The 27,875-nt window shown below is 42.5% G+C and overlaps 1 protein-coding gene across 1 annotated transcript; it reads right to left on the bottom strand.

Moving 5' to 3' along the window:
- Positions 1-4: 4 nt before the first annotated feature.
- On the bottom strand, positions 5-27,875 carry LOC108668248 (neural-cadherin-like). The gene is made up of 25 exons (XM_018155429.2): positions 27,630-27,875; positions 20,730-20,907; positions 19,168-19,401; positions 15,216-15,655; positions 14,642-14,788; positions 13,185-13,256; positions 12,520-12,792; positions 11,568-11,805; positions 10,771-10,982; positions 10,117-10,406; positions 9,533-9,692; positions 9,175-9,432; positions 8,889-9,076; positions 8,134-8,286; positions 7,457-7,823; positions 6,791-7,158; positions 6,270-6,431; positions 5,840-6,028; positions 4,947-5,602; positions 4,392-4,626; positions 3,785-3,894; positions 2,860-2,994; positions 2,236-2,550; positions 298-443; positions 5-56 (listed from the first exon to the last, which is right to left on the bottom strand). The coding sequence occupies exons 1-24, from the start codon at positions 27,873-27,875 to the stop codon at positions 301-303; spliced, it is 5,769 nt and encodes a 1,922-aa protein (XP_018010918.2). The 3' UTR covers positions 5-56; positions 298-300.

The following is a 27,875-nucleotide window of genomic DNA, read 5'->3' as shown; positions in this document are numbered from 1 at the left end:
TACGTGTTAAGTGAACATTTTCAGTATTCTTCTTCACTCAGTTCAACGAATGGAACCTGAAATAAAGAATGTATATTATGAATTTCAATACAATAAAGCAATATTTCAAAGTGAGAGTATTCTTTGTATTTTTTACAATCCCGCGATCATCTCTGCCTATGGCATTTTTGCACAGTCAAAATTTAATTCCAATATCGAGCAGATAGGTACCTACTGTAGATAAGAATTCAGATCTCTCTATTACTGCACGTTTCAAGAGAAATTATTGAGAATTTTTTGCAGTATTTATCCACGAACCTGCTATGTGTTCGGACCTCCACCATCAAACCCGAAGGTTGTGCTGCTGGGGTTGAAGTGCAGGGGCGGTGAACGGAGAAGTATGTCTGGGTCTTCCATGTCGGTGTATCCGCCAGTTGGGAGAGATAGATTAACTAGGTCCATACCTGTGGTAAAGTAAGATGATCAAGTTAAAAACCTACAAGCGAGATAACAGTAACAGTTCGATGAAAGTAACTTTTAGTGTAATAAGAGTAGTTAGTTCGTTAATTGACCCAATTACTATATATCGCTTTAGGCCAAATATCTAGCGCTGACGGTCACGATGCGCATCGCGAGCTAAAAATAAAAATCGGCACATATGTTGGGGGTAAAACGGGCAATATTAGCAACTTGTTTTGGTGTAGCCAGGATACTTGTGTGCGTCGAGACAAACTCGGTGGAGATGAGGTCCGGGGCACTAGGCCATCTAGGCGAGTTCGAGTGTGCAATGGTATGGTGGATGCCCGACATGGTTCACCACAATTGGAGCATTTAGCCGGGCAGTGTCATGGCAACTCACGTGCATCATCTTCTCGCACATTGCGGTGGTTGCTCGACACCACGTTTTGGCTCCACGTTGAATCACTGGCGCATATGGCAGCGGAGTGGGCGAGAAATTAACTATTATTGAGCATCGGTACCTCAGCTCGTAGCTTGCACGTAGCACATACAGTGGGGGGAAATAAATATTCGTACACTTGAAAAATCGTATTTTAATGTATGTAAGTACACAAACTTAACAGGAAAAGTGATTTAAATTATGTATAGAGACGCATAGTATTCAAAAATACTATCAAAAGAAATTAAATCTCAATACTTTTTTGACCCGAAGAAGTTAACATGTTGCATTAATTTTTGTTGCATTGAGATTTAATTTCTATTGATGCTATTTTTGAATACAATGCGCCTCTATACATAATATAAATCACTTCTCCTGTTCAGTTTGTGTACTTACATACATTAAAATACGATTTTTCAAGTGTACGAATATTTATTTCCCCCCACTGTTTATTGGGAAATCCACCAATGCCCTATACATGAATTTATTAATTTGGTAGATTAATTTGCCAATAAAGTTGCTGAGATGCTTTTTTAATTTTTCGACTTGGGCTAATTTCATTAGCAACTTACCAGATCGTTTCCATTATTTCGTTTAGTGCTCCGTGAGTCTCGACGGTGACGGAAGAAGCTGCCAATAAATTCATGTCGATTACTGATCGACTTTGAGTTTTATTTTGTACTTTCACCGTGGGTGCTCCGTCGCGGGTCTGGTGCTCATTATTCGGCTCTCTCCCCAGTGAGTGATCAAGTAGAACAACGTCACTGGCTCTCAAGTCTTCACCCGTCGTCGATGAGATGCGGAAAAAGTGAGGATACTCTTCTGGCATCGACTGCGTTTGCCTTCATGTCTATTGTGTTCTGTGAGACCCCGAGGTTTCAAGGCACAGGTTAAACGGCTCTGATGCCGACATCGAAGAAGTAACATTGCTCGTCAGCGAAGTAGTGAGAAAAGATCCTGTCGTCAGAGGAGTATCAACAAATGGTAGGGTTCTCTGAGTGGCGAGAACTTGGCTTTAGATGCCTCTTTCGGAGTAGGTCTCCCTCTCTCTATCCAGGCTGGCTCAAGCTGGAAGAGGAACCCTCTACTACTACTGGACGAGGATCCGTTAACTACTACGGTCTCTCTGCTGTTAGGCAAGCGAACACCAATCAATAGGAGTACATATTATTACTCACCGACAGCCCGAAGCCACGGCAGCCCATCAATGTTACCTCAACCGTCGTGGTATTTAGAAAGCCCTCACAACACGGCAATGACATGGTAACACGAAGAATGTGTAATTAAGCAATCTTATCAAACAGAAATGCATACAACTGTAAATTTAAGCGAGCTCACTTAAAGTGGCAAATACTCACCAACGACGGATATGCGAGGTGGGCAGTTCCCAATGACTGATACCGAGGTCTCTTTTTGCGCAGTTTGCTCTTCAAAACACGATTCCCCGTTGGTTCGCATATGGCAGTAGGAAGAAGGAATCAAAGAGCAAGGCCTTGGCGATAATTCCGCGAGTTCGGACAGAGACGCGAGACCGTCTTTGGTCGAAGCTGGCGACGCGCGTCTTTTGTTGGCGTTCGCTCGGCGGTCCCGCGCGTCGCTCTCACTGCAACAACGCGCAGATTTCCGTCGACGTTTCTTCTTCAGAACGAGGCATATAAAACAGCTTACGATAACTGAAAAGGAATGATATGCGTCGTTGGCATCAAACGTATTTACGGCTGATAATGGAAATTTGTTATACTCTCGAAAATTGTGAAGTTGACATGTTCTAAAATCGACGTAACATTGGGACAATATTCCTTACACTAATGCAACTTATGAAACAATCGTTTGCCAAGATGTTAAAGGTCCTTTAAAAATGTCAAAACTGTGTGAAGATTGCGAAACGGTAGATTAAATTTGGAATAGCAAAAAACACATAGAAAACTAGATATCAATCAGTAAGTGTTGAAAATAAAAATAGCGGGACCGAGCAACATTACTGAGCAACAGTGCAGCTGCTGAGGCGGCAGCTGAAGCCACAAGAAAGCTAAGCGAGTACGGAGCCTCCAGCGCCCCGGCGGCGCCCCACTCGCAGTGCTCTCCGCGGTGCGCCGGTCCGCAGACGCAGCGGTACCCTGACCGCGGCAAATTATCAGAGTAAACGGAGGTGCGCAGCGATGCTTTATATTCATTGGATAGAGGAATTATAATCTGATAGAAGGCACACCGCACAGAATAATGAAATTTTGTCCGTAAAAGCTCATTGTTTGTAAACATGAGTGTACTTTGCACTATAGTTTTATTGATAGGCCTCGACTTATAAGTAATTATATTAACATATCGGATAACAACGTAATTATTCATGACCGATGTAATGAGTTTAATTATAATGTAAATGTTTCTATCAAAAGTGAAAAACTTTCATGAAATGCGTATTAATTTATAGTAAAATGATGTATAAAAATTATGACCCGCATTTATTGCTAAGACCACTAAGGGTACACTTGCGGATGTCGGATAAATTGATCGCTGGAAGACCCATAGACAAAGCACTATAAACATGCCACTGAATTCGGATCTGTAATCATAAAATTCAAATTTATTCACACTGAGAGCGACAACAAAATCTTATCCCATTCGAAATTATGTTCTGTCACAGTCGACTTTTGAAGCAGTTCAGGAAATGACACTTTATTTCACCAATATGAGTAGCATTTGAACATTTCAAATTAAAAGGTTGAGCGCTTCATTTTAATCGAGTTTAGTTCAATGAAAGAAATCGAAGTTCTGATGGACCCAAGCTTATTGGTTCAGGTAGAAATGAGGCAAAACTCAAAACAAATGAATGGTATGGACAACAAATAGCGGGGTGCGAACATACAAGACATGAGTGCAAGGACTGAATTATCCAAGTAATGAACTCACCAGGATGAGTGTTTACACACACGCCCAGATTGAGGCAAGGGTCGTAGCGGCATTCGTCGACGTCTAAACACGCGGTGCCGTCACGCGAGAGTTCCTCGCCAGCGGCGCACCTGCAACGCCATTGCGTACAATTTTAGATACAAATTAAAGTTGTTGATAGAGAAAATATGAGATTAACGATTAGATTGCTCATACGTTGGTAGAGAAGATATTTGATGAACGGCATTACGATTCTTGTTCAGCTGAGTAAGTCATTGGCTATCGAAAATGCAAACTTCGTCAGAAGGGAGTGTAAATGATAGGGAAATATAGAAAATAATCTGATGCTTGTAATTCAATTGATACGAGAATAATTCCCCCATAGTTGGTAGATTATTGCTCTAGTGGGAAAGTAACTGGATATATAAAAGAAAGGGACGAAAATGAGAGGGGTGAAGGGAATGCAAATGAAATAGTGGAAACACATCCTGAAAATTATACTTCGATTGTTACTAGAGCAGCCTAATGATCTGTAAGACCTGTGACTTCGAATGAGCAAGTAACGGAGCAACACCAATCAACCACCAGGGAATTTTTTTATTAATGAAGATTCAAATCTCCTACAAACCCGCAAGTGTTGAGGCCCCAGCTGTGGCCGCAGGTCAGAGGAGGAGGACAGCTGGTGTTGGTGCACACAGACGGCGACGTGCATCCCGAGATGACGTTTGCAAAAGACGTTACTGAGCCAGCTGAATTACTCGTGTTTTTGATGTTGTTGTTGCTGCTGTTGCTGCTGTGGTTATTATTGACAATTTCAGGCAAGGGCAGCAAATGTCCAAAGACGCGCACGGCAGACAAACAGCCTGGCAGAAAAAGTATATTCAATTCAAAGGATATTCAAAAGGGGAACTTTTAGGAGCGTATGTGGTACCATAGGAGCTTTTATTATAAATGTGCTTATATTATATATTCTTGATTTTCAATATGAAATTATTCTGGGTTAATTACAATTCCATGAAAACCAAAAATCTAACTAGATAATGCAAAATTGAATTTCAGTCATACCCTATTTCCACTTATATCTCATCAATGCTCGATATTCACTAATGATAGAATTCATTCATCAATGCATGCAACCAAACTCTTTTTACAGATTGAACACAAACATTTCCACTCATTACACCATTATTAAAATCCTTCCACAAGCTGCCGCCATCCAGCTCGACTCTATTCCTCCTCTTGCGGTGAGACCGAGATCTTTTCTTGCGGGAAAATCTGAAATATTCGAAGCCAGGGAGCCGAAGTTCGTCCGATTTCCCGGAGACAAGCGACCGGGAGTTGGAGATAGAAGTAGTTGGAGATAGGTGGGTTAGTGATAGAAACTCGCGCTGCTTGTGAGTAGACGCTTGAGTTTTGCCCTCGACGAAATTTGGTAAAGATATGCGTAATTTTCTAGCCGCATCTGGAGAATTCTGTGTAAGTTCTACCGTTTCTTTAGAACTTGAGGCGTCCTCCGCAGATCTGAAGGCCACATCCACAGATCTCGGGGCCACATCCAAGGATCTCGGGGCCACATCCAAAGATCTCGGGGCCACATCCACAGATCTCGGGGCCACATCCAAAGATCTCGGGGCCACATCCAAAGATCTCGGGGCCACATCCACAGATCTGAAGGCTTCATCCGCAGATGTTGGCCTCACACTCTCAGTCAGACCTCCCAGCCACGCGCCATCGTGTCTGCTGACGCTGAAAGGTAAACTCTGCAGCTCTGGCAGCAGAGCGCTGGCGTACGAGTCTTGCTCCGCCTCATCTATGGCGACCTCCAGCAACTCTGCGTGCCTGTAACGGAAACTCTTATTTCTATAATATTAGCATGGAATATCAGTTGCTTGAATTGATATAAGAGGTATATCAATGACATTTTGCTGATATACTTCAGTAGTTCATTTACTATTCATTCCCATGAGATTATTAGATCCTAATACAAGTTTTATTAATACAGACAGCAGATTGCATTTCTAAAATATACATGTCACTACCAGCATACTAATGATTAATTTAAAAGTATCCTCTTACCTCTGCGCCATGACATGATGCCATTCTCCGTCGTCGATTTTTTTAACAACGCAGAGCGAAGTGTACACGCGACCGTCCAAGCCAACGACAAGACAAACACTGCCGGCCTGGAGCTCTAAACTCAGCCAGTCGGTGCGGTGACGTGACCGCAGAAGCACGAGTGTACCATCGCTCGTCCGCGTCAGGAACCTAAGTAAAATTTATGCAGTGTGAGACATGAATCTTTGACAAATGTTTCACTGAATAATGAATGAAATTTATTTCCATTCGTTATTGCTCACAGACTGCAAATAATGATCAACTGCATCATAACATAAATTATCAGAGCGTTCCTACTTCTCATAATTTTCTGTACATAATTTCAAAGTTCATGGAGTGGTGAAATTAAATTGTACTAAACTTAACTTATGGAAGAAAACTGTCTTCAAACCTAAGCTCAATTTGAGCCCAATACTCGGGCGGGGTGAAGGAGAGAGCGACGTTGACATGACTTTTGCTGAGGAAGAACAGCGCCGGAGACTCGGCCAGACAGCCGGCACCCGCCCGCCCCGGGGCGCACTCGCACTGCTCCGCGCCCGGCGACCCCTGGCATCTGCGGTGGTGACGGATCGAATCTTTAGGAAGTGTTGTATCATCAAACTTCATGCATAATATTGGCTTATTATAAGATTAATTGATTTAACATACAAATTTGTGAACAAGCTGAATATACATACACCAGTGATGTATATATGGTATACAAGGCATCACATCACATAAATACTGGGTAATTAAATGCAAAAACATGATCATGATATTTATTTCCGCGGTGAAAATGCGGGCTGTCACATAGCGAAGTATAAAATGAAAGTCGTAAAACTGGAGAAATCGACAGTTTATTTTTATAATCTTCCTCTGCATTTCAAGATCAAATAAACAAGCTTCACTTGGTTGAGGGGACACGAAGCGTACCGAGCGTGCCGAGGACACGCGTTCGAGGGCCGGAAGCAGGAGAGGGCGCCACAGCCAGCCACGCTCGCGGTCATGGCGCCTGGCGACCCGAGGTCTTGGAATTCTTTGTTGACGCGCACGTGCGACAAGCAGCCGTGAAAATCATTCTCAGAGTTAAGAGATTTCCTCTCGTGTGAAGATTTGGGGTCCTCATAACGCCCCCCAAGCTGAAGAGGGGCTCCCCAACCAATAGGGCCTTCGTTGTAGGTAAGGGGAAGAGAGCCCCGGCATTGGGTGGACTCGAGAGGAAGGCTGGATGTTGTTTGGCTGGTCGAGGCGAAGGGATCTGAACCTGTGTCCAGGCAGTGATCCAGCATCACGGTCACCGTCTGCAACGTCAGTTGAAACAGAAATACTACGGAAATAATGAATACTGGAATTCTTATGAAGTTCGACAAAGATAAAAAGGAAATTATACAACGGTGACCAACTATGCAGAACATTACGACACTTGAGAAACTCTATGGCCAATTTGACGATTATTTCGTTTACTCATAGATGTCAGATAAGAGTTATTTAAATGCCAGGAAGTGCAGCTAATATTAATTATTCAATATGGGCCATCCACAGTAGAAAATTCCGTGTTTCTCATTAAATCGCGTAAAATTGATCAAACTATGCATTTACCTCATTAATCCAAAAAACGTCGAGTCGATGCCAAACATTGTCAGAGATAATTTTCTGCAGAGTCAAACTTTTCGAAGCTTTTGGTCCGCTACTTTTGATGGCGAACTTGGGTCTTCCATCATCGAGGAGCAGGTGAAAGTGTCGAGAATTTTGATCGACCCGTGACTGGGAGCCGAGAATGTTGCCAGTTTTGTGCTGAGTCAGCACGAAGATGGTGATGTGCAGTTGTGAACAAGTGGGGAGGGAGGGCAAAACCACGAATGAGGGTACAGGAGAATATTCGTATCGAGAAGCGGGACTGTATGGCCTGAAATGTCGGGTGAGAAGTTTGCAGTGTGGGCCCACTGTGTGGCCCGGACACGAGCATCTGCACGAAATGATGGCATTTTGAGGAAAATTTTGGCTTATTTTGGAAATAATTCTGGAAGATTCATATATTTTGAATTTTTTTTATTTGAAAAATAATTCTGGTAGATTCGTATATATTCAAAATCTTTTAAATTTCACCGACATTAATCTGATGTAAGGAGCCACGATCATTCGTAAATTTTGGTCAATTTGAAAGAGACCACCAACGGTGAGTCATTGAAAATCAAGAACTGAGCAGCCTTCTTCTCGGCAGGCAGGCAAATGAGGCACCGGTCAGCCGCTCATGACACGGCGGCGCAACGCCTCACCTGGGCCCAGACGCGGCGTGAGGCAGGCACTTGCCGCCGTTGCGGCAGGCGCCCCGGCTGCATGTCGGCTGTCGCCCGGCGGCGACCGCGTGCGCCGAAGTTAGGCTAGCCAGCTGCCCGCGCTCCTCTTCGGCGCCGCCCTGCACTGGACACCTGAACAGCGTGTGGTGCTTGAGAGGAAGTGAGCATTATCGTGGGTTTATATATATACAACTTAGATGATGCTCATTCTTGTAAAATTCGTGTGCGTTATATAATTATTTGTGAACTTCTTAGCTGATCTTTTCGTATTTCGTAAAATTATGTGTTTTGAATATTAGGTATAACGACCAATAAAGGTCATTGATTTAAAAATAGGTTAGAATTCCTGATGATATTAAAAGTCCGAAAGATTTCAGTCTGGTTTGAAAAATGAGACATATGACGTTGTTAGAATTGTTCCTAAACTATTAGTGTGAATTATGCAATAGGGTTTTTCTAAATAGGTTGATCTTAATATACTGGTCTTAATTTGGTACTAGTATTTAACTATGAGCTCCGAAATTGTTTGTTAGTCCCAATAACGAAGAGTAAGCTTCGTTTTTGATGTGCACAAACGCGAGTAAACATGACAACGTTTGTTGTTTTTTTCTTAACAAAACGGCGAGAAATATGTTGCGACTTTAAAATAAATGCGATAAAATAAAGCAATTTCGACACTAAAAACATAATTATTTCAATTGTTTGGGGACAAACGCTCAGGTGCATTCTTTCACCTGCACAAAGATTCTATACGTAGGGAAGGCCCGGCGTGGCTGCGAGCGCCGGCATCCGCGAGGTGCCAGCGCTGGTCCAGCGCCGCGCGGTCGCGGCAGCAACAGCGGCACGCAACTCGTCGAGACGCGCAGTCGCCCAGCGCCGAAACGCCCGCGTCCAACACAGCCGCTCCGACTTCGGCCTCGATCTGCCGTGCCACGACCGTACTTACGAGAGTAGGGGCAGTAAATTTCGCATAAATAAAAGCAAGTTATTCACTATTTTGAGACTATTATTTTAGTTCACCTCATGTTGATGCTGGAATATTAGAGGCTCCATGGCAAATCTGAGGTGCCTTTTAGGTGGCTGTTGAAGGAGCCACACTCTGGTGTGGCTGTCATGGTTGCGACGTATGGTTTCTACAGCCACAACCATGACGTGTGGCCGAAGGGCTGACATATCGTGCGACTTTGCGGAGTCTGCCCTTGATAATTCTGAGTAGTCTGCAAGATGCTGATTCAGCAGCCTCAGGAGTCGGTCCAGAGGAGATTCTGAGTTTGGTTCCTGGAATGTTCACAATGGTGTTACCCGGGCAATAATTGTAAAATTTAAAAGGGTCAATGACAAAATTCTCATCGTAGACTACATCAAAGTCATCACTCACTTCAGCGTCAGCATTCGTCAGGAGCTCGTGAGGCAAGATGGCGAGATCGATTGGTGTAGATTTCAGCGCGTCAGCAACTCCGACGCTGCTGACGTCAGCGTAAACAGTCAGCTCGTGCGCTTCGCCCGACGCTGACGAGAGAAGCAGCTTCGCTTCATGTCTGCAAGTGGACACAAGTCGAAGATGTGATCTCCACGAAATAAAATAATCTGTTAAAGTACAACTGCGCCTTGGCTCTCGGGATAGACTGCAATCTTAACAGTTGCAAATAAGAACTCGAGCACAAAGCGGGGCAAGCGGAGGCGCATAGCAACGGAAACTTTGTTGAAGTGTTGGATTGAGAAGTTATTGCCGTGTGAAATTCTGATCAGCATATTGACAGGACACATTTTTGAGTATGAATGGGGCAGTAAAGTTCTCATCACACATCAAAGAATTCATTTCAGGCTACATAAAAAAATAGTGCTCGCTGTTTTTCTATAAACGCCAAATTACACGATACTGTGGAAAATAGGTAATTGGAATAAACAGAAATTTTCATTCATCAATTAATCTGGATTAATAATATTCATAAATACACCCACCGTCCCAGCTCAGCTGCAGGATCCAGCAGCAACAATCCTGAGTCGCTATCCAGGCGAATTCCTGAATTAGCTCCCTGCCATGTAATTCGAGCGCTGAATTTATCTAATCCACGGCTAGAATTACCCAAGGATTTCCCAGTAACAGGGTCAGGTTCATCGAAGTTGAACCTGAATTTATCCCTGAATAGTGAGGATACATTATCCGTTTCAGTGTCGGTTCCGTGGCGTTGCGTTGCGTCGCCAGGGAAGGGCAGGCGAGGGAGACGCCCGAGGGGAGCTGGAGGGGCCGCCTACAGAATGTTCTTAAATATTGAATTCCACATTCATACAACAAATAAGTAATAAACAATTAAAATATTACAATAACATGAGTAATGAAATCTCAAAAGATCTGCTTCAACTCTCTGATAATTGTTTAGAGAATCGTAATTAGATAATAATGTATATGTACTTCACATTTTCAGCTGTACTCATTTATGTCAGCGGCATTCATAACTACCAGATGTACTCCCAACTGTCAGCTGCACTCATAACTGTAATCTACATTCATAACTGTGAGCTACTCCCATGACAGCCATGACTATTAGTGTTCCTCGTCAGCAATATAAACGCAAATTATCAGTAACTATAACGCCAGGCATGAGATATACTCACGTCAGCTGACACGACGGTGGCAATCTTAACGAGGCTGACGTCTCGATGAGCTGACTCAGATGAGTGAGGCACAAGAGTCAGCGTCATCTGCCGTCGCATAGGCGGTGAACCAGCGTCTGACAATGTCAGTGGCACTGACACAGCTGCACTGAGTGGCCTCAGTGTCAGCAGTTCAGCTGCCACCACAACTCCTCCACCAGCAGACGCTCGTCCTAATCAATGGTGTTTCTTCAGTAGCACTCGACACGAAGTAATTGTAATAGTGAAGCTGGTAATGAGCTACATTAACATTTCAGGGTATCTGTTAGTGGGCCCTACGCTACGTGAATGACTGAAACGAGGCAAGGAGTAATTAAGGCTGGAAGTTATACTCGTACTAATGAATCAAATTTCAATCAATTCGAATACCGTATTATTCAATTGAATATTCAAAATCGAATATTCAATTTTATATTAAAAATTCATATGGAAGTAAACGTGAATAATTCGACTAGCAGGCTTAAGCTCAATGAATTTCGATACAATTATAGAAAGCTCGGAATCTGGCTACCATGGTTAGTTCGCTGTTCTTTATCTTTATTTCCAGTCGCTTGGAGCAGTGCGGCGGCTGGTTAAACTGGAAAGCTCAGCGTTTTACGCGCTCAGCGTTTTTTTCAAAACATTAACATAACAATAATAACAACATAACAATAATAACAAAGTCTCGCTACAATAGAACAATTCAGTTATGTTCTGTGAACTTGGTTATCACAAATGCTGATAAAATGATTCATCAAAACCTGGTTGACTTTACTCACCAGGGTAGAAGCTAACCCTGTACCCAGCATCAGCCGTGAGATGAGTGTCGAGATGAAAGGGCGGGCCATGACCCTGAGACCAGTCGTCAGGGTCGTCTAGGGTTAAGGTGAAGGGAACCCTTGTCCCTGCAGGCAACCCCAGCCCTCCACCATCGCTGCTCCCTGCCATGGGGGGGAGCTGCACTCTGGACCCCCCCAGCAGGAAGGGAGGGTTGTCGTTCACGTCGTCGACGTTCACCTGAGGCACCGGAACGCCGCGCGTTTATATGCAGTCACATGAATTTAAGTTATAATTTAAGGTACGATTTGAAATAGTTTTAGATGCGAGTAGGGATAAATGATAAGGAATAAAATACGATTAGAGAAAAGAAATTAAGTTAGGAATCAGCCACGATTCAAGGTATAATTTGAACTAATATGAGGTGCGGTTAGGTGTGAATTTCAAGTTGAAGAGGATTACAGTAGAATAGAGGTTCAGAGTTGACTATAGTTCTACGTATGTGAATTGGATGTGATAAATTTTTAGTTCGACTACTTAAAGCTGTCAAACCTGTCTCCTTGATCTGCAAAAAGGACCATGAACCTCTAACTAAAATGTATTGATAACCTTTGGCCAAAAAATACAGTGAACTTTCAATTAGAAGTTGCCAAAGATTTTCAAGACAGGATTTAACGTGAACATTTAGTTAGATGGAATCCTTCAATTAGAAAAAGACATCACCCTTTAGTACAGGAAAGTACAGTATGTACAGTAATTACCGTTACCGTGACCAGCGAACCATCGTTACCGTGACCAGCGAACCATCGTTACCGTGACCATCAACAAACCATCGTTACCGTGACCAGCGAACCATCGTTACCGTGACCAGCGAACCATCGTTACCGTGACCAGCGAACCATCGTTACCGTGACCAGCGAACCATCGTTACCGTGACCAGCGAACCATCGTTACCGTGAGGGTGGCGGTGGCCGTGAGTGGAGGGCTGCCGCTGTCCCAGGCAAGCACCCTGAGCAGGTGTAGGGGGCGGCTCTCCCTGTCCAGTCCCCTGTTCAGGGTGACGCTCCCTTCGTCGCTCACCCTAAACACGCCCCCTGGGTCGTGTAGGGGGCGGCTCTCCCTGTCCAGTCCCCTGTTCAGGGTGACGCTCCCTCCGTCGCTCACCCTAAACACGCCCCCTGGGTCGCTCTCCGCGGATATGCCGTACGTCACCAGCCCGCTCGCCCCCTGACCAAACTAGCACGTCAATTTATATCATAAATAGAGAAGTTTACTAAGCTACAACACGGCAGCTTAGTGAAGGGACAAACCAGGCATAATTGATAACAGAATGAAATGAATTACTGAATGGACAGAAGTATAGCCTCATGATAAACAGCAGAATATCTCCATAACAAAGGATGGTAGTTCATGATGATGTTAGCGCTACTGAATTACTGAATGGACAGAAGTATAGCCTCATGATAAACAGCAGAATATCTCCATAACAAAGGATGGTAGTTCATGATGATGTTAGTGCTACTGAATTACTGAATGGACAGAAGTATAGCCGCATGATAAACAGCAGGATATCTCCATAACAAAGGATGGTAGTTGATGATGATGTTAGCGCTACTGACGGTGTCGAGGTCAGACGCGCTGAAGGAGGCGACGAAGGAGAGCAACGGCAGGTCCTCAGGCAGCGCCACGCTCTGCTCAACTGACACGGTGCTGAACGCTGGACGGTTGTCGTTCAGGTCCTGGACGGTTACCGTGACAGAGCATTCCGACACGCGGGGGTGCGAGCTCCACGGCATGTCGCCCTACAGTCACGGGTGCCAGAGAGAGAGAGAGTCACGGGTGTCAGCCTGGACGGTGACCGTGACAGAGCATTCCGACACGCGGGGGTGCGAGCTCCACGGCATGTCGCCCTACAGTCACGGGTGCCAGAGAGAGAGAGAGTCACGGGTGCCAGAGAGATAGAGTCACGGGTGCCAGAGAGATAGTCACGGGTGCCAGAGAGATAGAGTCACGGGTGTCAGAGAGAGAGAGAATTACGGGTGTAAGAGAGAGTCACGCCTTAGAGTCACGGGTGCCAGAGAGAGGGAGGAAGAAAGTCACGGGTGTCAGAGAGAGAGAGAGAATTACGGGTGGAAGAGAGAGTCACGCCTTATAGAGTCACGGGCGCCAGATAGAGGGAGGAAGAAAGTCATGGGTGTCAGAGATATAGATTCACGGATGTCAGAGAGAGAGAGAATTACGGTTAGAGTGAGTCACGCCCTATAGTCACGAGTGTCACATACAAGCCTACAGTAATTTAACCCTTTGTATATAAAGGCCACTGAATTTCCGTTACAGCGTCTTTAGATATGAGTAGCATTGGAGACGGTTAACGTATCCCTGGAGACGAATAATAATAAACGAGGCTAGGTAGCGTCAATGGATGATAGTGATCGGAACCAAAACGACGATCAAGTGAAGGAGTACAGTTCGAAATTATATGAGGGTTGCTCAGTATAACATCAGTGGATCGGACCTTTAATTACCTCTATTAGAAATGCAAATTTACTATTTTATCATGCAAACCCATTACCCATCCTTTCTTATCTCCTACGGTATTCTATCGTAATAAAATATATTCTATCTTCATATTATCAGGGTGTATTAAGAAGTTCGAGGTTTAACGAAGGCATCTCTTTCAGAGGATGAATATATGAGGTTGAATCAATGAAACCTTCAGAATCATTGAAGTATTCAGTCAAATAATTGCGTCAAAATCCTTGCTTCCAATCACCATGTAATATAGTTACATGATACACGGCATAATCTCGCAAATGTTAATATTGTTTTTGGTTATACGTCCAGAACCTTCATCCCGGATTTTGCTCTTTCCTTCTGTGAACAGCGCTTGAGGTTCCCCTGGCAGATAGGAGTGAAGGATATATCAGGAGTCCCAAGAGTAATTCCATACAATAATGAACTTTGTTACACAAGAGAATTAACACACGCAAATTAGTAGCAAACATACCGCATCTAATCATTTCAGCAAAATGATCACTCGCCACAACGAGGGACCACCAGACACATGACGACGCACCTGATCGGTGACCTGCACTCTAAAGTTGAGTCCCGCTCTGTGCTGTGGGTTCTCAAAATCCAGCGGCACTCTAGAGAACAGGTCAGCACCAGCTGTGCTTGCTGCCACTTCCACCAGCTGCCAGCCGTGACCGCTCCCTGGCACCACCTTTCGGGTGCATGATGTGAGTAGGGGTGAAAAAAGCCTCAACAAGAGACTACTTTCGTCAACATGAATCAAGAACCTCAACTGAAAAAAATCAATAGCTGGAATTCATAGATTGCCATGCTGTTAAGCATGCTAATTATCAACTATTACGAACTTATGACTTTATGCTTCAAGTGACGTATAAATTTCTTGTTTTATCGCTGAAAAATTAATGTCCCTATATGCCCCGATTTTTCTGAACATAAAGTAAATTAGGCACTTAATTTGATGATAAGCAAAAAATAAAAATAATCCAAGGGCGAGTCAGATACTTTGTCGTACGTTGGTAGGTACTCTACAATACCTCCTTCGCTGGCCTAATGCTTTTAAATAAATGTCTGAACTAAAAAGGCTCACCGTACTGCCTATGACGAAAACTATCAATTACCCGGTATGCAAACACGTTGCTTGTATCAGGATCCGTCACCACGAGAGTCGAGATAAAATTTTCAGAGACGTTGCTGCGAGATTTGGACGATGGAAGGCCGCGGGAGGGAAATTCTCTGTTGGAAGACAACACTGCGATGGATGATAAGGCTTCTTTGGGCAACGTGACTTCCTTAGACGAGGTAACTCCGTCGGATGACGAAACGCCGGACGATGACGATGCTTCGTTGGATGACGATGCTCCGTTGGATGGCGATGCTTTGTTGGATGACGATGCTCCGTTGGATGACGATGCTCCGTTGGATGACGATGTTCCATGGGACGAAGAACGCTGGAAAGATGCTTGACGATGTTCGGGGACCAAGACATCGACGTGCGATCGCACGAAGGAAGGAGGAACGTCGTTGACGTCGTCGATGTTTACGGTAACGGTGCAAGTACCTGAACAAACAGCAACGTAATTATTTTCTATTCCTTAGCGACGTCTTACAATAATTAAATCACATTGTAGGCTAACTTAGTGTTTATCGGACGATCGAATGTATAGTTAAAATTAATCTTAAAAAATGAATGTGATTTAATTGTAGTCAGTCAAAAATTACTGGGAATCCTAACATGTTTTGTTTGGGATCAAGTGTAGGAAAGAAATGTCAAAAATGGTCACTTGTACTCCCATCTGCAGACTTTTTTGGAACAAATTGTAAGTTTAGACTTTACGGGACAACACAATTTTATGGTCGCAAATGTTAACTGGCATTTCGTTAGTGCGAGCCTGCGAGGCGCTATATGTTAGGAAAGCTTTGCTGTTTGCACGAGACGCTGCGTGAAAAAAACAAAGCTTTGTCAAAGCAAATGTCATAAAAACCCAAGTTGCAGCCACCTTAAAGGAACCGAATTCTCACGCACCGCTTGCAATAAAGTTAGGACAGAGCTCTGCTGCTGTGGCCTCCACAACACCGTCGTTATTTTGGAGGAGATAAGCAAGTGATCAGGGGTCTTTTTCGCTAGCCAATATTTGGCATATTTCTTAGACTGATCATATTAGTAATAAATTATTAAAATGAGGGGAATAGAAGGATGATTTGTGAAGTGCGGATAATGGGCTAACAAAATTGAAATTAATTAATCACGAGCCACTTTCGAAAATTAAGGCGAAAGTGTAAGCGCAGTGACGCAATTTTTTCAAACGCGGCATTAAAAATATGTAGCAACTTGTGTCCAGAGATGAATAGTTTTCATTGCATTATTATCTAGACGTAATTTCATTGATTAATCAAAAAAATTGAGTATGATTTAATGTGATATAAATAAGCAAGAAATCAGAAATAAGCAAGAAATAGTGAAGCCTTAAATTAAGCCCAAATAATCTGAAATTGGCTATTATTAATATCATATAATATGTTATTTATAAAAATGGATTAAACGTTTCAAAATAGAATATCAATGATACCGCGCAAAGATGCAAGGTTGAGGTATGAAAAAAATGAACTGCTGAAAAATAGTGCAAGTTCAATTGTTTATTTCACATTTAAAATTCAAATGAGAAAAATGAAATTAAAAATGAAAGATGAACGCATTCAATGGTTCGCTGATTACATGCAAGAAAGAATGCAGCGGTTGCTCGGATTTTTTCATAGCTGAACATAACCGGGTTTAACCCGTCACTCGGATAACTGAATGATTTACAGCCAGAGTTTGGCCAGCAAAAAAAAACTCAGAATCTCGCCGAATAAAATTATTACAAATTATTAATCCCGCCCGTCCGCAGCGACCACAGGCCGAGGAAAACAGCAATGCTAGTAAAAATTTAATTGCATTTCTTGTACATGAGAGGCACTGGTCGACATTTTTTTTGTGTACTTCTGAACAATAAATAGAGGAAAATTCTGATAAAACATGAATTTATTTTAATCTTTTGGCGATAACCCAAGAATTCGTATTTGTTCTTTTCTCAACTGATCAAATGTCTTATTTATTGGAGAACCATAAATCTGCAACTGAAATTATTAAAGTACAACAAATTTCGCAGCTTCGAATGGAATACAAAAGGATCTTCAAAAATTTCCATAAATTAGTAAAATTATTTATGATCTCATAATTTCCATCGGAAGGCAGTGCAAAAAACACCCACATTGCCGACATAGACTCGGAACTCACCCACGCATCTACATCATCATTAGCGGACGATACAAGACTGCTGATGAAGATCACAGATAACCTAGACTGCGAGAGATTACAGGATGATCTATCGTCAATCTACGATTGGGCCCTAGTGAACAATATGCAGTTCAATGGCACCAAATTCGAAGTAATGAGATACAGAGTCCGCACAGAGATCGGGATGCCACATCGCTACTTGGCATCAGATATGGCACAGAAATCGAGGAGAAGCAACTAGTTCGAGATCTCGGAGTGTTGATGAGTACTGAAGCCACGTTCGATGCCCATATCGAGGAAATAGTCGCGCGCAGCCGGCAACGGATGGGGTGGATATGGCGGACATTTCGAACGAGGGAAGCAGCACCAATGATTACACTCTTCAGAGCCCTCGTGCTCCCCAATCTTGAGTATTGCTGCCAACTTTGGTAGCCACTCAAGGCGGGTGCGGTGCGAAAACTGGAGGCAGTTCAGCGGAGCTTCACGTACAGGATCAGCGGCATGAGGGAGCTGAACCTGAACTACTGGGGAAGGCTGAAACACCTGGAACTGTACTCACTGGAGAGAAGAAGAGAAAGGTATATCATACTGTACATCATGAGGGAGCTGAACCTGAACTACTGGGGAAGGCTGAAACACCTGGAACTGTACTCACTGGAGAGAAGAAGGGAAAGGTATATCATACTGTACAGTTGGAAGATGATAAACGGACTGGCTCCCAACTTAGAGAGTGAGACCTCCAAAATAATGACATATTACAATGAAAGAAGGGGGAGACTGTGCAGGATTCCCCCATTTAATAACCGAGCCGCGGCCAGAGTACAGACTCTTCGTGAGGGATCACTGTCCGTGGTAGGACCGAGGCTCTTTAATGTCTTGCCAAAAGCGCTGAGGAGGGGAGTTTTCCCTTGCAAGATTCAAGAGACGACTGGACAAGTGGTTGAGAAAGATCCCGGATTGTCCAGTAATGGGAAACCACCCTCAGCAAGTGACAAGCAACAGCATCTTGCATCAGCTGGCCCAAAGGAGGGCAAATAGACGGAACACGTCCAACGTTACATCCGACGACGACTCGGAGACGGAGGACGACGAAGGCGGCGCATCAGCGTGACCGTGGACTACGACGTCCTAAACTCATCACAAGGTCACAAGGTCACAAGAAAGATATTACAAGACTCGATAAAAACTTCGGTGAGCAGCGCCGGAAAAGTTCATATGAGTTGAGCAAGAGGCTTTTGAGGAGCGGACGCGCGGAGTTACTTCTTCTGGATTATTTTAGACGGCGCCTGAAGCTAACCGAAAAAAAACGATCAAAATCAAAAAGTTTCCGAGACACGTGTTAAATGGCGAGAGGTTTTGCAGCAGGAGATTGAGTTTCAATTTAATTTTAAGTTATAAAATTTCAGTTGCCTGGGCATAGAAATTCTTGGCAAAGAAAAAAGAAACAAAATAAAAGCATTCAGTTCCAGCACTTCCTTTAAGGAAACAATGATTACCAGCGCACCAGCATATGAGGCTATCTCGCGTCGTAAGTCTTATTACATTAGTAACAGACAAGGTGGAAGGCCTCGATCATCATATAGTTCTTGCATAGAAAAATATTCGGCACTCGAATGAGGCGTGAGGCTTGAAATGTCCAGCGGCATGGACCTAAATGTGAAGAACTAGACTACTATGTAGTATGGAGCGCAGGATCATGAAATGCAACAATGACGCGTACAAGGGGTCTTAGTATCTGTAAAATATGTTCATTATAATTAACGTCATAATATAAATGATGTTTACGGAGAACAAACCTTGAAGACCTCCTCCGTCAGTAGCAGCAATCACAAGCCCGTAAGACGACGTGTGCTCCCTGTCTAGACAGCAGACGGCCGTACGCAGAGCCCCCGTCTGCCTGTCAACTGTGAACATAGGCAGGCGGGAGCGTTCATCAATGACGTTCTTCAGCAGCGAATACGACAGGCGGGCGTTGTCGCCTTCATGCGGGTCGTCTGCGTCGTGCGCAGTCACTACCGCCACGGTCGTTCCTGTGAAAAAAGAAGCGATTAATTCAGGACGGAATAAACATATTCGATAAGTTATAATTAACATCAAAAACAAACTTATTCGCAATAGCACGAGTCATATGCTTTAAAGATTCGCAATAAGGCTTCCGTTGTGCTCAGATGCGGTCTAAACTAATGAGAATACTCACGCGTTAACTGCAAAAACTATATAAATATAAGACGTCATTAAATCCTGATTGATTGGAAGGCCATTGAATCTGGAAAATTATAAATATGAGAGGCAGAGTTTAGTATAAAAATTATAATAATATGATTCAGATATCCTCATGCTCTTGAAAGGACATAAACAGACTTAAAAAAATAGTGCCGAAAATAGACTACGTAAAAAGTTTCGCCGCCCCGGTAAGCGCAGAAGCAGTCTTTGAGCTCCAACGCACCCACGAAAGAAAAAAGTTTTTCATCCAGAAAACTTAGAAATAAGATTCGGTGATATGGAAGATAAGACGAGCTGAATTTATTATTTACACATTTTTGTGTCTACGTTCTATATTTCTTGTTCGTTGAATACTTCGAAGTTTTGTAAACTCAATTTTTAACATACACTTTTGAAAGATAAAACCTGGCTGTTCCGGAAATGCATGATGCTGTAATAATCCGTCTTACACTCTTCTCACGTACCTGCAATATTTTCGAAAACTAAGTGCCTCAAGTTGCTAATTACACCGAAGATGTATCGAGTCGAGAAAACTGAGAATTTTATTTTAAATTACTAAATTGGGCGTAAAATAATTAAATTAAGACAGGGAATATCGATGACATTGCTATTGCAAATATTGATCCAAACTTCGTCAAAAATCACGCAAACTTGTCGCTCGTGGATCGTTGCTTGCTCACGATAACGAAGCTGAGCTGCCAACTTTATGACGAGAGAAATCCATCTTTTAGAATCTCATACCGAGGAAAAACGATAATATTTTCAATCAGATTTACGAAACGTGCTTTTTTGCTTGTTCTAATAATTGGAAATCGAGATAAGGCATGTAGTCGCATTGCTCACGGTGCCGAAGATTAAAAGCGATTACCTGTCGTGATCTGAACCTGACTGTGAGGCGCGTAGCAACTCAAACAGCAAAAACTTACATAAAACCCGTTATTACAAAATTGAGACAAGCATCTTTGTCATGGCTTGCCTCGACATTATAAAATCAAAGTTTTTTTATTAAAAAACAAACCATTTTTCATTAAAAAACAAACAAACCATTAAAACAAACCAAAAAGTTCATAAGATTGCTAATAAAAATTTTACCGAAAAAATTAAGGCCTAACTCGTGATCATTAATTAAAATCACCTGGCATGGAGTTTTCCAAGACGTTGGCGTCGATGACGTCATGCGGGAAGACGGGTGCGTTGTCGTTGACGTCTTTGAGGTTGACGAGTACGTTAGTGGAGGCCGTGTACTGCCCGTCCGTGGCCGTGACCGTCAGACGCCAGCGCGCCTGGCCCGTTGGTGCGTCACGGTCCAACGGCTGCCAGGAAAATTTAATAAATTAATTAATATAAAATTTATTTTTAATAAAATTTTTTTACACTTTGATCTACTCAAGACTAGCTCTCGTGCTACAAGTACTCACTCAATTTCAATATTATTGACATGGTCCAGTGTGGGCACAGTTCCGCTAACCGCTAATTAGCGTTAGCGAAGGTAACTTTTTCCTTATCGGATTAACTTTTCAGCCAACTTTGAAAACCATCAGCGGACCAATTAGCTTCCGCTAAATTTCAATTAAATCCGCTAGCTGGCAGTCCGCTAAAAATGTTCTGATAGAAAATTCAGGTGTTAATATTAAATGCTAAGTATCGTTAGCCGTTTGCCACACTGATGGCTGACTACGTCAGCATATGTACATCAATCAATCACATCTTCTGTTACTGCCACATATTGTAGTAGCACAAGACATGATAGGTTGACGCAGCATTGTGTAATTCTGCAGTTCGGTTCACTTAGGACGTTAGTCACGTAACACGTTACAGTCTTACAGCGTCAGGGACGACAAGGTACGTTATCATAAACATGTCAGTTTACCGAGTCTAAAAGTTTTTGCAATGGAAAGTGAAGACGCTTTTGTTCCGTCTGAGGATGTTAGACCTGTTTCGGAGCCTGCAGTGGCTGTGAATCATGAGGCGAAGGCTGCTGAGACTGAGAGGTAGGTCTGCATTGAAAAGCCTCAGAACCTTTTTGGAAAGCTTCTTGTCAATGCTACAACATATTAAAAGTTCAGCTCTCTAAGTCTGTTTTTCCGAGTTTTAGAGCCCCCAAAAAATTAAACCAAACCTAAATTTATATACTAAAAGTTAGAAGTTGGCGGTAAATTCAGCAAAATTTTTCGCCAATTTATCGGTTTATAGCGTTATAAAAGCTAACTATTCAGTAGCGGATTAACGGTTATCGAAGCTAACTTTTCGGTTAGCTGTGTCCACCCAAACCCCACGACACCCAAACCGCCATAGCCACTGTGTGCACCTGTCACACTGCATTATAAATGGTATGCAGGGTAGGGCAGTTGTTCGAAGCTTATCTCGGTATCAAGGATACCATCTTCGTATTGAATCTTCTCCTCAAAGGATTAAACATCGTCGCAATTTACGTAGAGATTAGAGCCCATACTATCAAAACTCACTCAAGTATACGTAGCGGCCAGTTACATGTAGTGGCCGATTTCTCTTCTGTGATTGGTGGGTCTATCTTGAAAAACCCTCAGTGATTGGCTCATAGAGTTACGAACTTATAACTATTTCCGATATTACGGCCTTAGGCATCAAGTGATACCTGATGCCTGACATCAAGCGTCAGTTTCATTATCAAGCAGTCTAGATGCAAAGGCTCTGTCATTTAAAACTTCTACTTTTATAAGTTTGTTAGTTCGAAGTCTCGTTTAGAATAAGACGTTCTAATTAGTAAGCTTTGTTCTTAGCAGCCAGGAGCTTCGGACGCTCATTTTAGATGGAATATCGCGTCAACACGCCTGGATTTATCAGCTAGTACTGAAATAATGAATAAACTTTGCAACAAATGAAGTTTTGTCAAGACTTCAGCCCCGACTATCGAAACAATACGAATCAAAAACACAATTTTTACACCAACAACATTGCAACAACGGCAATATTTCGCGAGATCCCACAAACCCATCATTTTTCAAACTCTTGAATCGATAAAATTTAGCAACAAAACTGTCGGCTGAACTTCGCCTTAAATCTGCACCAAAAATTCACCATCTAATTTCAGTCCCGCCTGAATTTCCCCGCAAAACACAAGGAAGTTGGGAATTAAACAGTCAGCGTATGTTGTTTACGAGGCCATCGCTCTGCTGCCTGTCTAGAGGCTCAAGATGAGCGGGTTTTGTCTATAACTCCTCGCATATTTTGAGCTTTCCTCAATAAATTAAGGCACAATTCCAATATCAAAATATCAAAATAAGTATATAAAATTAAAACTGTTATTATTCACGTATGCAATTGATTATTATGGATGTCTAACGTAGCCAAATACGGCAAAATCATTTCAGTGACCGAATTCAGTTGTTTGACATTAAAAGAATTATGCGTGCAACAAATAGAACTTTTATCAGATCTACATAAGATAAATTAGGAAATCTTGGCAAACTAATTCTTAATTATATTTAAACAAGAATTTTATTGAATTATGATTCCAATTTTTACTTCAGAACATAAGACGATTTGATTGTTATCCTCAAGTATAGTAAAATTAAATATTCAATTAACTTAAATAGAAACAAGGTATATTTATCTCGTCAAATTTATATTTGTATAATGGCTGAAGAGCTTATTAACATATACGCAATTAATATCACTTAACTGGACCTTCTCCTCTGCAAGTACAGCATTATTGAACGTTGCGAAGGATTAAAAGTAAGAGGGGACTGAATTGGACACTTAAAAGTAGAACCTCAAAAACGAAATATCACATGCATAATTCTTATCATTTAATTAAAGATAATAAACTACTTAATAACTAACAATATATAACTTAATAATGTATGATAAACTTAATCACGTATGTTATAGTGTATAAGTTAATGGGAGGCTCCAAACTTTTGGGAAATATAGATACATATTTCTCTATAAGCACAATAAAATATCCAGACAATAAAATCAAGTTTTTGTTTCGTTGACTAAAACTTTTGCTACCGACAGAGCGGCCACAGTTCGAGTTCAAGAAGGAAGTTGCACTCAAGTTTCAAGTTCACAGAATAAACTTGCGCTACTCACAAAATTAAGAGGAGAGTAATAGCACGAGGCCTGGGCGACGATTAAGTTGGCGACTTGAGTTCGGGAGGCTTTATGCCGTCCAAAACTGAGTTGCAACTCTTCAGATGCCAGATAATGAAGCATACTTAAAATTATAAAGGGTCAGGTTTCATTTCAGGATATTATTTTTCATGCCGGAGCATAAATTTCAGTTTCATTTGAGCAATGCTTCTGGTGAAAGAATTATCAGCCATAATCCAACCACAAAATTATACTATAAAATTGGCAATCACACGGCACTATACCTCGCAACTACTGCAGAATATCGAGGCTTAAATTGGGGATAAAGTACGCGGGAACAATTAAGTTATTCATACTAGTAGAAATTGAAAATTTATACTTTCAACGAAATAGAAAATCTTTACTTTCAACTTCTTTAAACAACGATGAATTTTCCACTTGAACAGTTGATTTCCACTCGTCTAGCGAAATCTTGTAGCAATCGGCTTTTTCAACACCTGCGACTTTGTGTTGACAATGTCAAAGGATAATCTTTCTAGTTCATACACGAAATACCAAGTTAAGTCTTTCACGCCATAACTTAATATTTCAAGATGCGGGCCGATCAACAAACTCTTACAATTTGATTCTCTGTAACGACGTGAAAACTTTAAGGGTCGATCACAAAGGAAGTGCGCATACGTATCTCAATGCATTCCTTTACTGTAGTAAATCTATGTCTATAAAACTGCAAGAACAACTGAAGGGCGGACAATAATTCTCGTGAAATATTACTCGGCGTCACGATGGGCAAGAAATGAATAAAGCTTCAGCAGCTGGTGGCAAGAGTGGCAGGCTTCGTGCCCGAGTTATTCATCTGGAGACGCACAGCTGGTCTCGGGTGGCAGGTGGCATTCATCAAGTGGTGGAGCTTATCGTTATTCAGGTATTGTGAACGGCCTTTGCGTTGGACTGAGTCTTAACCTTTATTTGAGTATCCTGAGCAGCATACGGTTCGACCTGAGTCTTTGCCGTTTTCGAGTATATAGATCGACCTTTGATGATTCGGACTGAGTCTTTGCCGTTATTCGAGCGTACTGAACGGCTTAGCATTCGTCCTGAGTCAGCCGTAATTCGGACATACTAAACGGCCTTTGACTCTTACTGAGTCCTTGCCGTTATTCAAGCATAAAATTGGCCTTTGATTCGGCCTGAGTCTTTGCGTTATTCGAGCGTACTGAACGGCTTATGATTCGGCCTGAGTCTTATAACGATGATTCGGGCATACTAAACGGCCTTTGAGTTGGCCTGAGTCTTGGCATTTATTCCAGCATACTGAACGGCATGTGACTTGGCTTAATTAATAATGTATTACCTTCAAACTATATATATTCATGCATGCAAAAACTTTGAAACGTCAAACCGAAAATGAAATCGTGAATGTTTACGAGAGATGTCAATTGGCGGGAAGTGCTAAATTAAAAATGAAATGTGCAATTTTGAAGAAATCGCTTCCTTCGTACAACAGAAAATAATACTTTAACTCTGTTTCGGGCAATTTTTCACGATTGAAGAATGAAGAGCACTTTTACTAATTACAAGAGCAATCAAAAATAAACAATTAAACATTTATGACACTTGGTAAGAAAAAACTTTCACAATGCTTAAAATCAGACTCGGGGATCAGAATTCATAAATCCTGAAAAAATTTCTAAATATTATGATGGATACAAATGCATCAATTGAAAATTCAAAATGTAAATCGCATATGTGAACCAATAATTACCGAGGAGTATGAAAGTTGAACGAACTGCAGGCTTGCCGATAATGTTATTTTTCTATGGTGATGATGACACAATGATAAACGAGGAAAAGGAAACTCGAATATAGCTGAGATATGTTGAAAATTTTAGGTAAAATTCATCTGCCGAATGATCAAGAAGAAAAGAGTAGGTACTAAATAGTTTAATAGAAATAGAAGCATTAACCCGCAAAGAATTCCTGGGCAGAAAATTCAAGGAGGCGCTTGGGGTTAGAGCGAGCTGTTGCTGGCCATGCGCTCCATGATCTTGGTCGTAAATAGGCGGCTTTACGACGTGTCTGAGAGCCGAATTACGACTCGCTTCTCTGTGATTGGGTCCCGAAGTGAGGGTAGGCAAGAGCGACAAGCCAGTGACAATCGTGGGATGACGTCATGATAAAGTCGTAAATTCAGAACTACGACTTGACACACTTTTGTGATGAACGCCGCAAAGACGTAATCATTACGTTGTAAACTCAAAATATGCCGCTCGACATGAGCACATAAGACACAGAAATTATCTATTATGTATCAGGCGTGACAATCAGACAACCTGAAGATAGGACTTTTGGAAACTTTAGAAGTGGCAGCGAATTTGACTTGCCACCATGGAAAATAAATAAATAAAATTTGCAAAGAGCAGTGAGCAAAAATGTTGGGTGTATTCCTGCCACAAAACTCGAGCAGATTCATAAAAATGATTTTTTAACAATGGAAAAAATGAAGAAATCCCGTCACCGTACATGTAACACAGACATTTGATGTATCAAAAGCTGTCGCATTCGTCTGCTTTCCATTGAGCCACGCCACGCACGGAACGCTGTATTCCAGCATATCAGTTCAACTCATCAACATGTACCTAGTGGCGATTCAATGGACTGAACGCATCTCCTAGGCCTATATAGAAATAGAATTCCGCATTAAATAGGCAAAGTACAAGGCTTGCCGAGCGAAGCGGTTTGATGGTTCAACGCCGTCAATGCAGGACTAAATCTCATTCGTGTCTCACGACAATTCTGCAGTTAGTGTAATAGCTAGAATTGATTCCTTATGGAATTGGTGAATCGACAGCAATAATGCCAGATGGAAATGGGCGAATCATTGCCGATTCTCAGGATCAGCGGTAAAGTCCGCCAGTGACATCGCTAAATCATCTTCCTCGGGAGATAATGGAACCTTTATTGGAATTTTGGACCATCAGTCAGGGCGCAAACGGAACTGCCTGGTCACCGATCGCGAAAATACCACCAGATAAAAATGTATATGTTTGGAATGGAAGATAGAACTGGGAATATTTAGGAGGATTCAAAATAAGTTGGTGAACAAATAATAATATTATTGTCCTTACTCTGAGGCAGGTGGTCTCCAGAGCAGGATAGTGACAATTTTTAGTACAATCACGAAAAAGCAATAAAACAAGACCAAGTAATATCCTCAATAATGAATTTTTTTAAGCTTTTAGCACAATCAAGTTAAGATTCCCATTTTCTCATATGCGTGATACCATCCAGCAGTCTTAAATGCGTCAATATCAATTTCTCATCGTGTCTGCTGCCCACGTACAACTCCTCATCAAATGGCGACGAGCAACACAAAACCCTGGTCATTCGCCCCCATTTCTCTAATTAAAGTGTGCTCGGGGATATGAGATTTTGTCCAATTGGCGATGCACTGTTTGTCGTTATGTGTGTCATCCGGACCCAGTTTTTAACGGAAAAATGCCGTATCAGCTTCCGCGCTATTCGAGGTGAGCGTCGAGATGCATGCCGGTGCGTCAGGCGATGTGTTGACATCCAAGTCCCGCCGAGGCCGCGACGGAGGCGCTGCAGCAATTGTTGAGCAAGCGAACAGCGCGGCGAGAAATAAGTAAACAATGAAGTAAAACCATACTCGTTAATTTAAGGTTATCTAATAAATTTATTGATTAAATTAGAAACAATATAATTAAAAACTTCTGAACTTCGTGACCTCTGAGACCTCGAGCAAGCACCGTGACCTCTTGACCTCGAGCAAGCGCCGTGACCTCTTGACCTCGAGCATTCACCGTGACCTCTTGACCTCGAGCATGCACCGTGACCTCTTGACCGCGAGTATGCGCCGTGACCTCTTGACCTCGAGCATGCACCGTGACCTCTTGACCTCGAGCATGCACCGTGACCTCTAGACCTCGAGCAAGCGCACCGTGACCTCTTGACCGCGAGTATGCGCCGTGACCTCTTGACCTCGAGCATGCACCGTGACCTCTTGACCTCGAGCATGCACCGTGACCTCTAGACCTCGAGCAAGCGCCGTGACCTCTTGACCTCGAGCAAGCACCGTGACCTCTTGACCCCGAGCAAGCGCCGTGGCCTCTTGACCTCGAGCAAGCGCCGTGACCTCTTGACCGCGAGCATGCACCGTGACCTCTTGACCTCGAGCAATATACAT

This window comes from Hyalella azteca, unplaced genomic scaffold (genome assembly GCF_000764305.2).
Source record: "Hyalella azteca isolate HAZT.00-mixed unplaced genomic scaffold, Hazt_2.0.2 contig1146, whole genome shotgun sequence".
In the NCBI taxonomy this organism is placed as follows: Eukaryota; Metazoa; Arthropoda; class Malacostraca; order Amphipoda; family Hyalellidae; genus Hyalella; species Hyalella azteca.
This window is presented reverse-complemented; position numbering and strand designations above follow the sequence as displayed.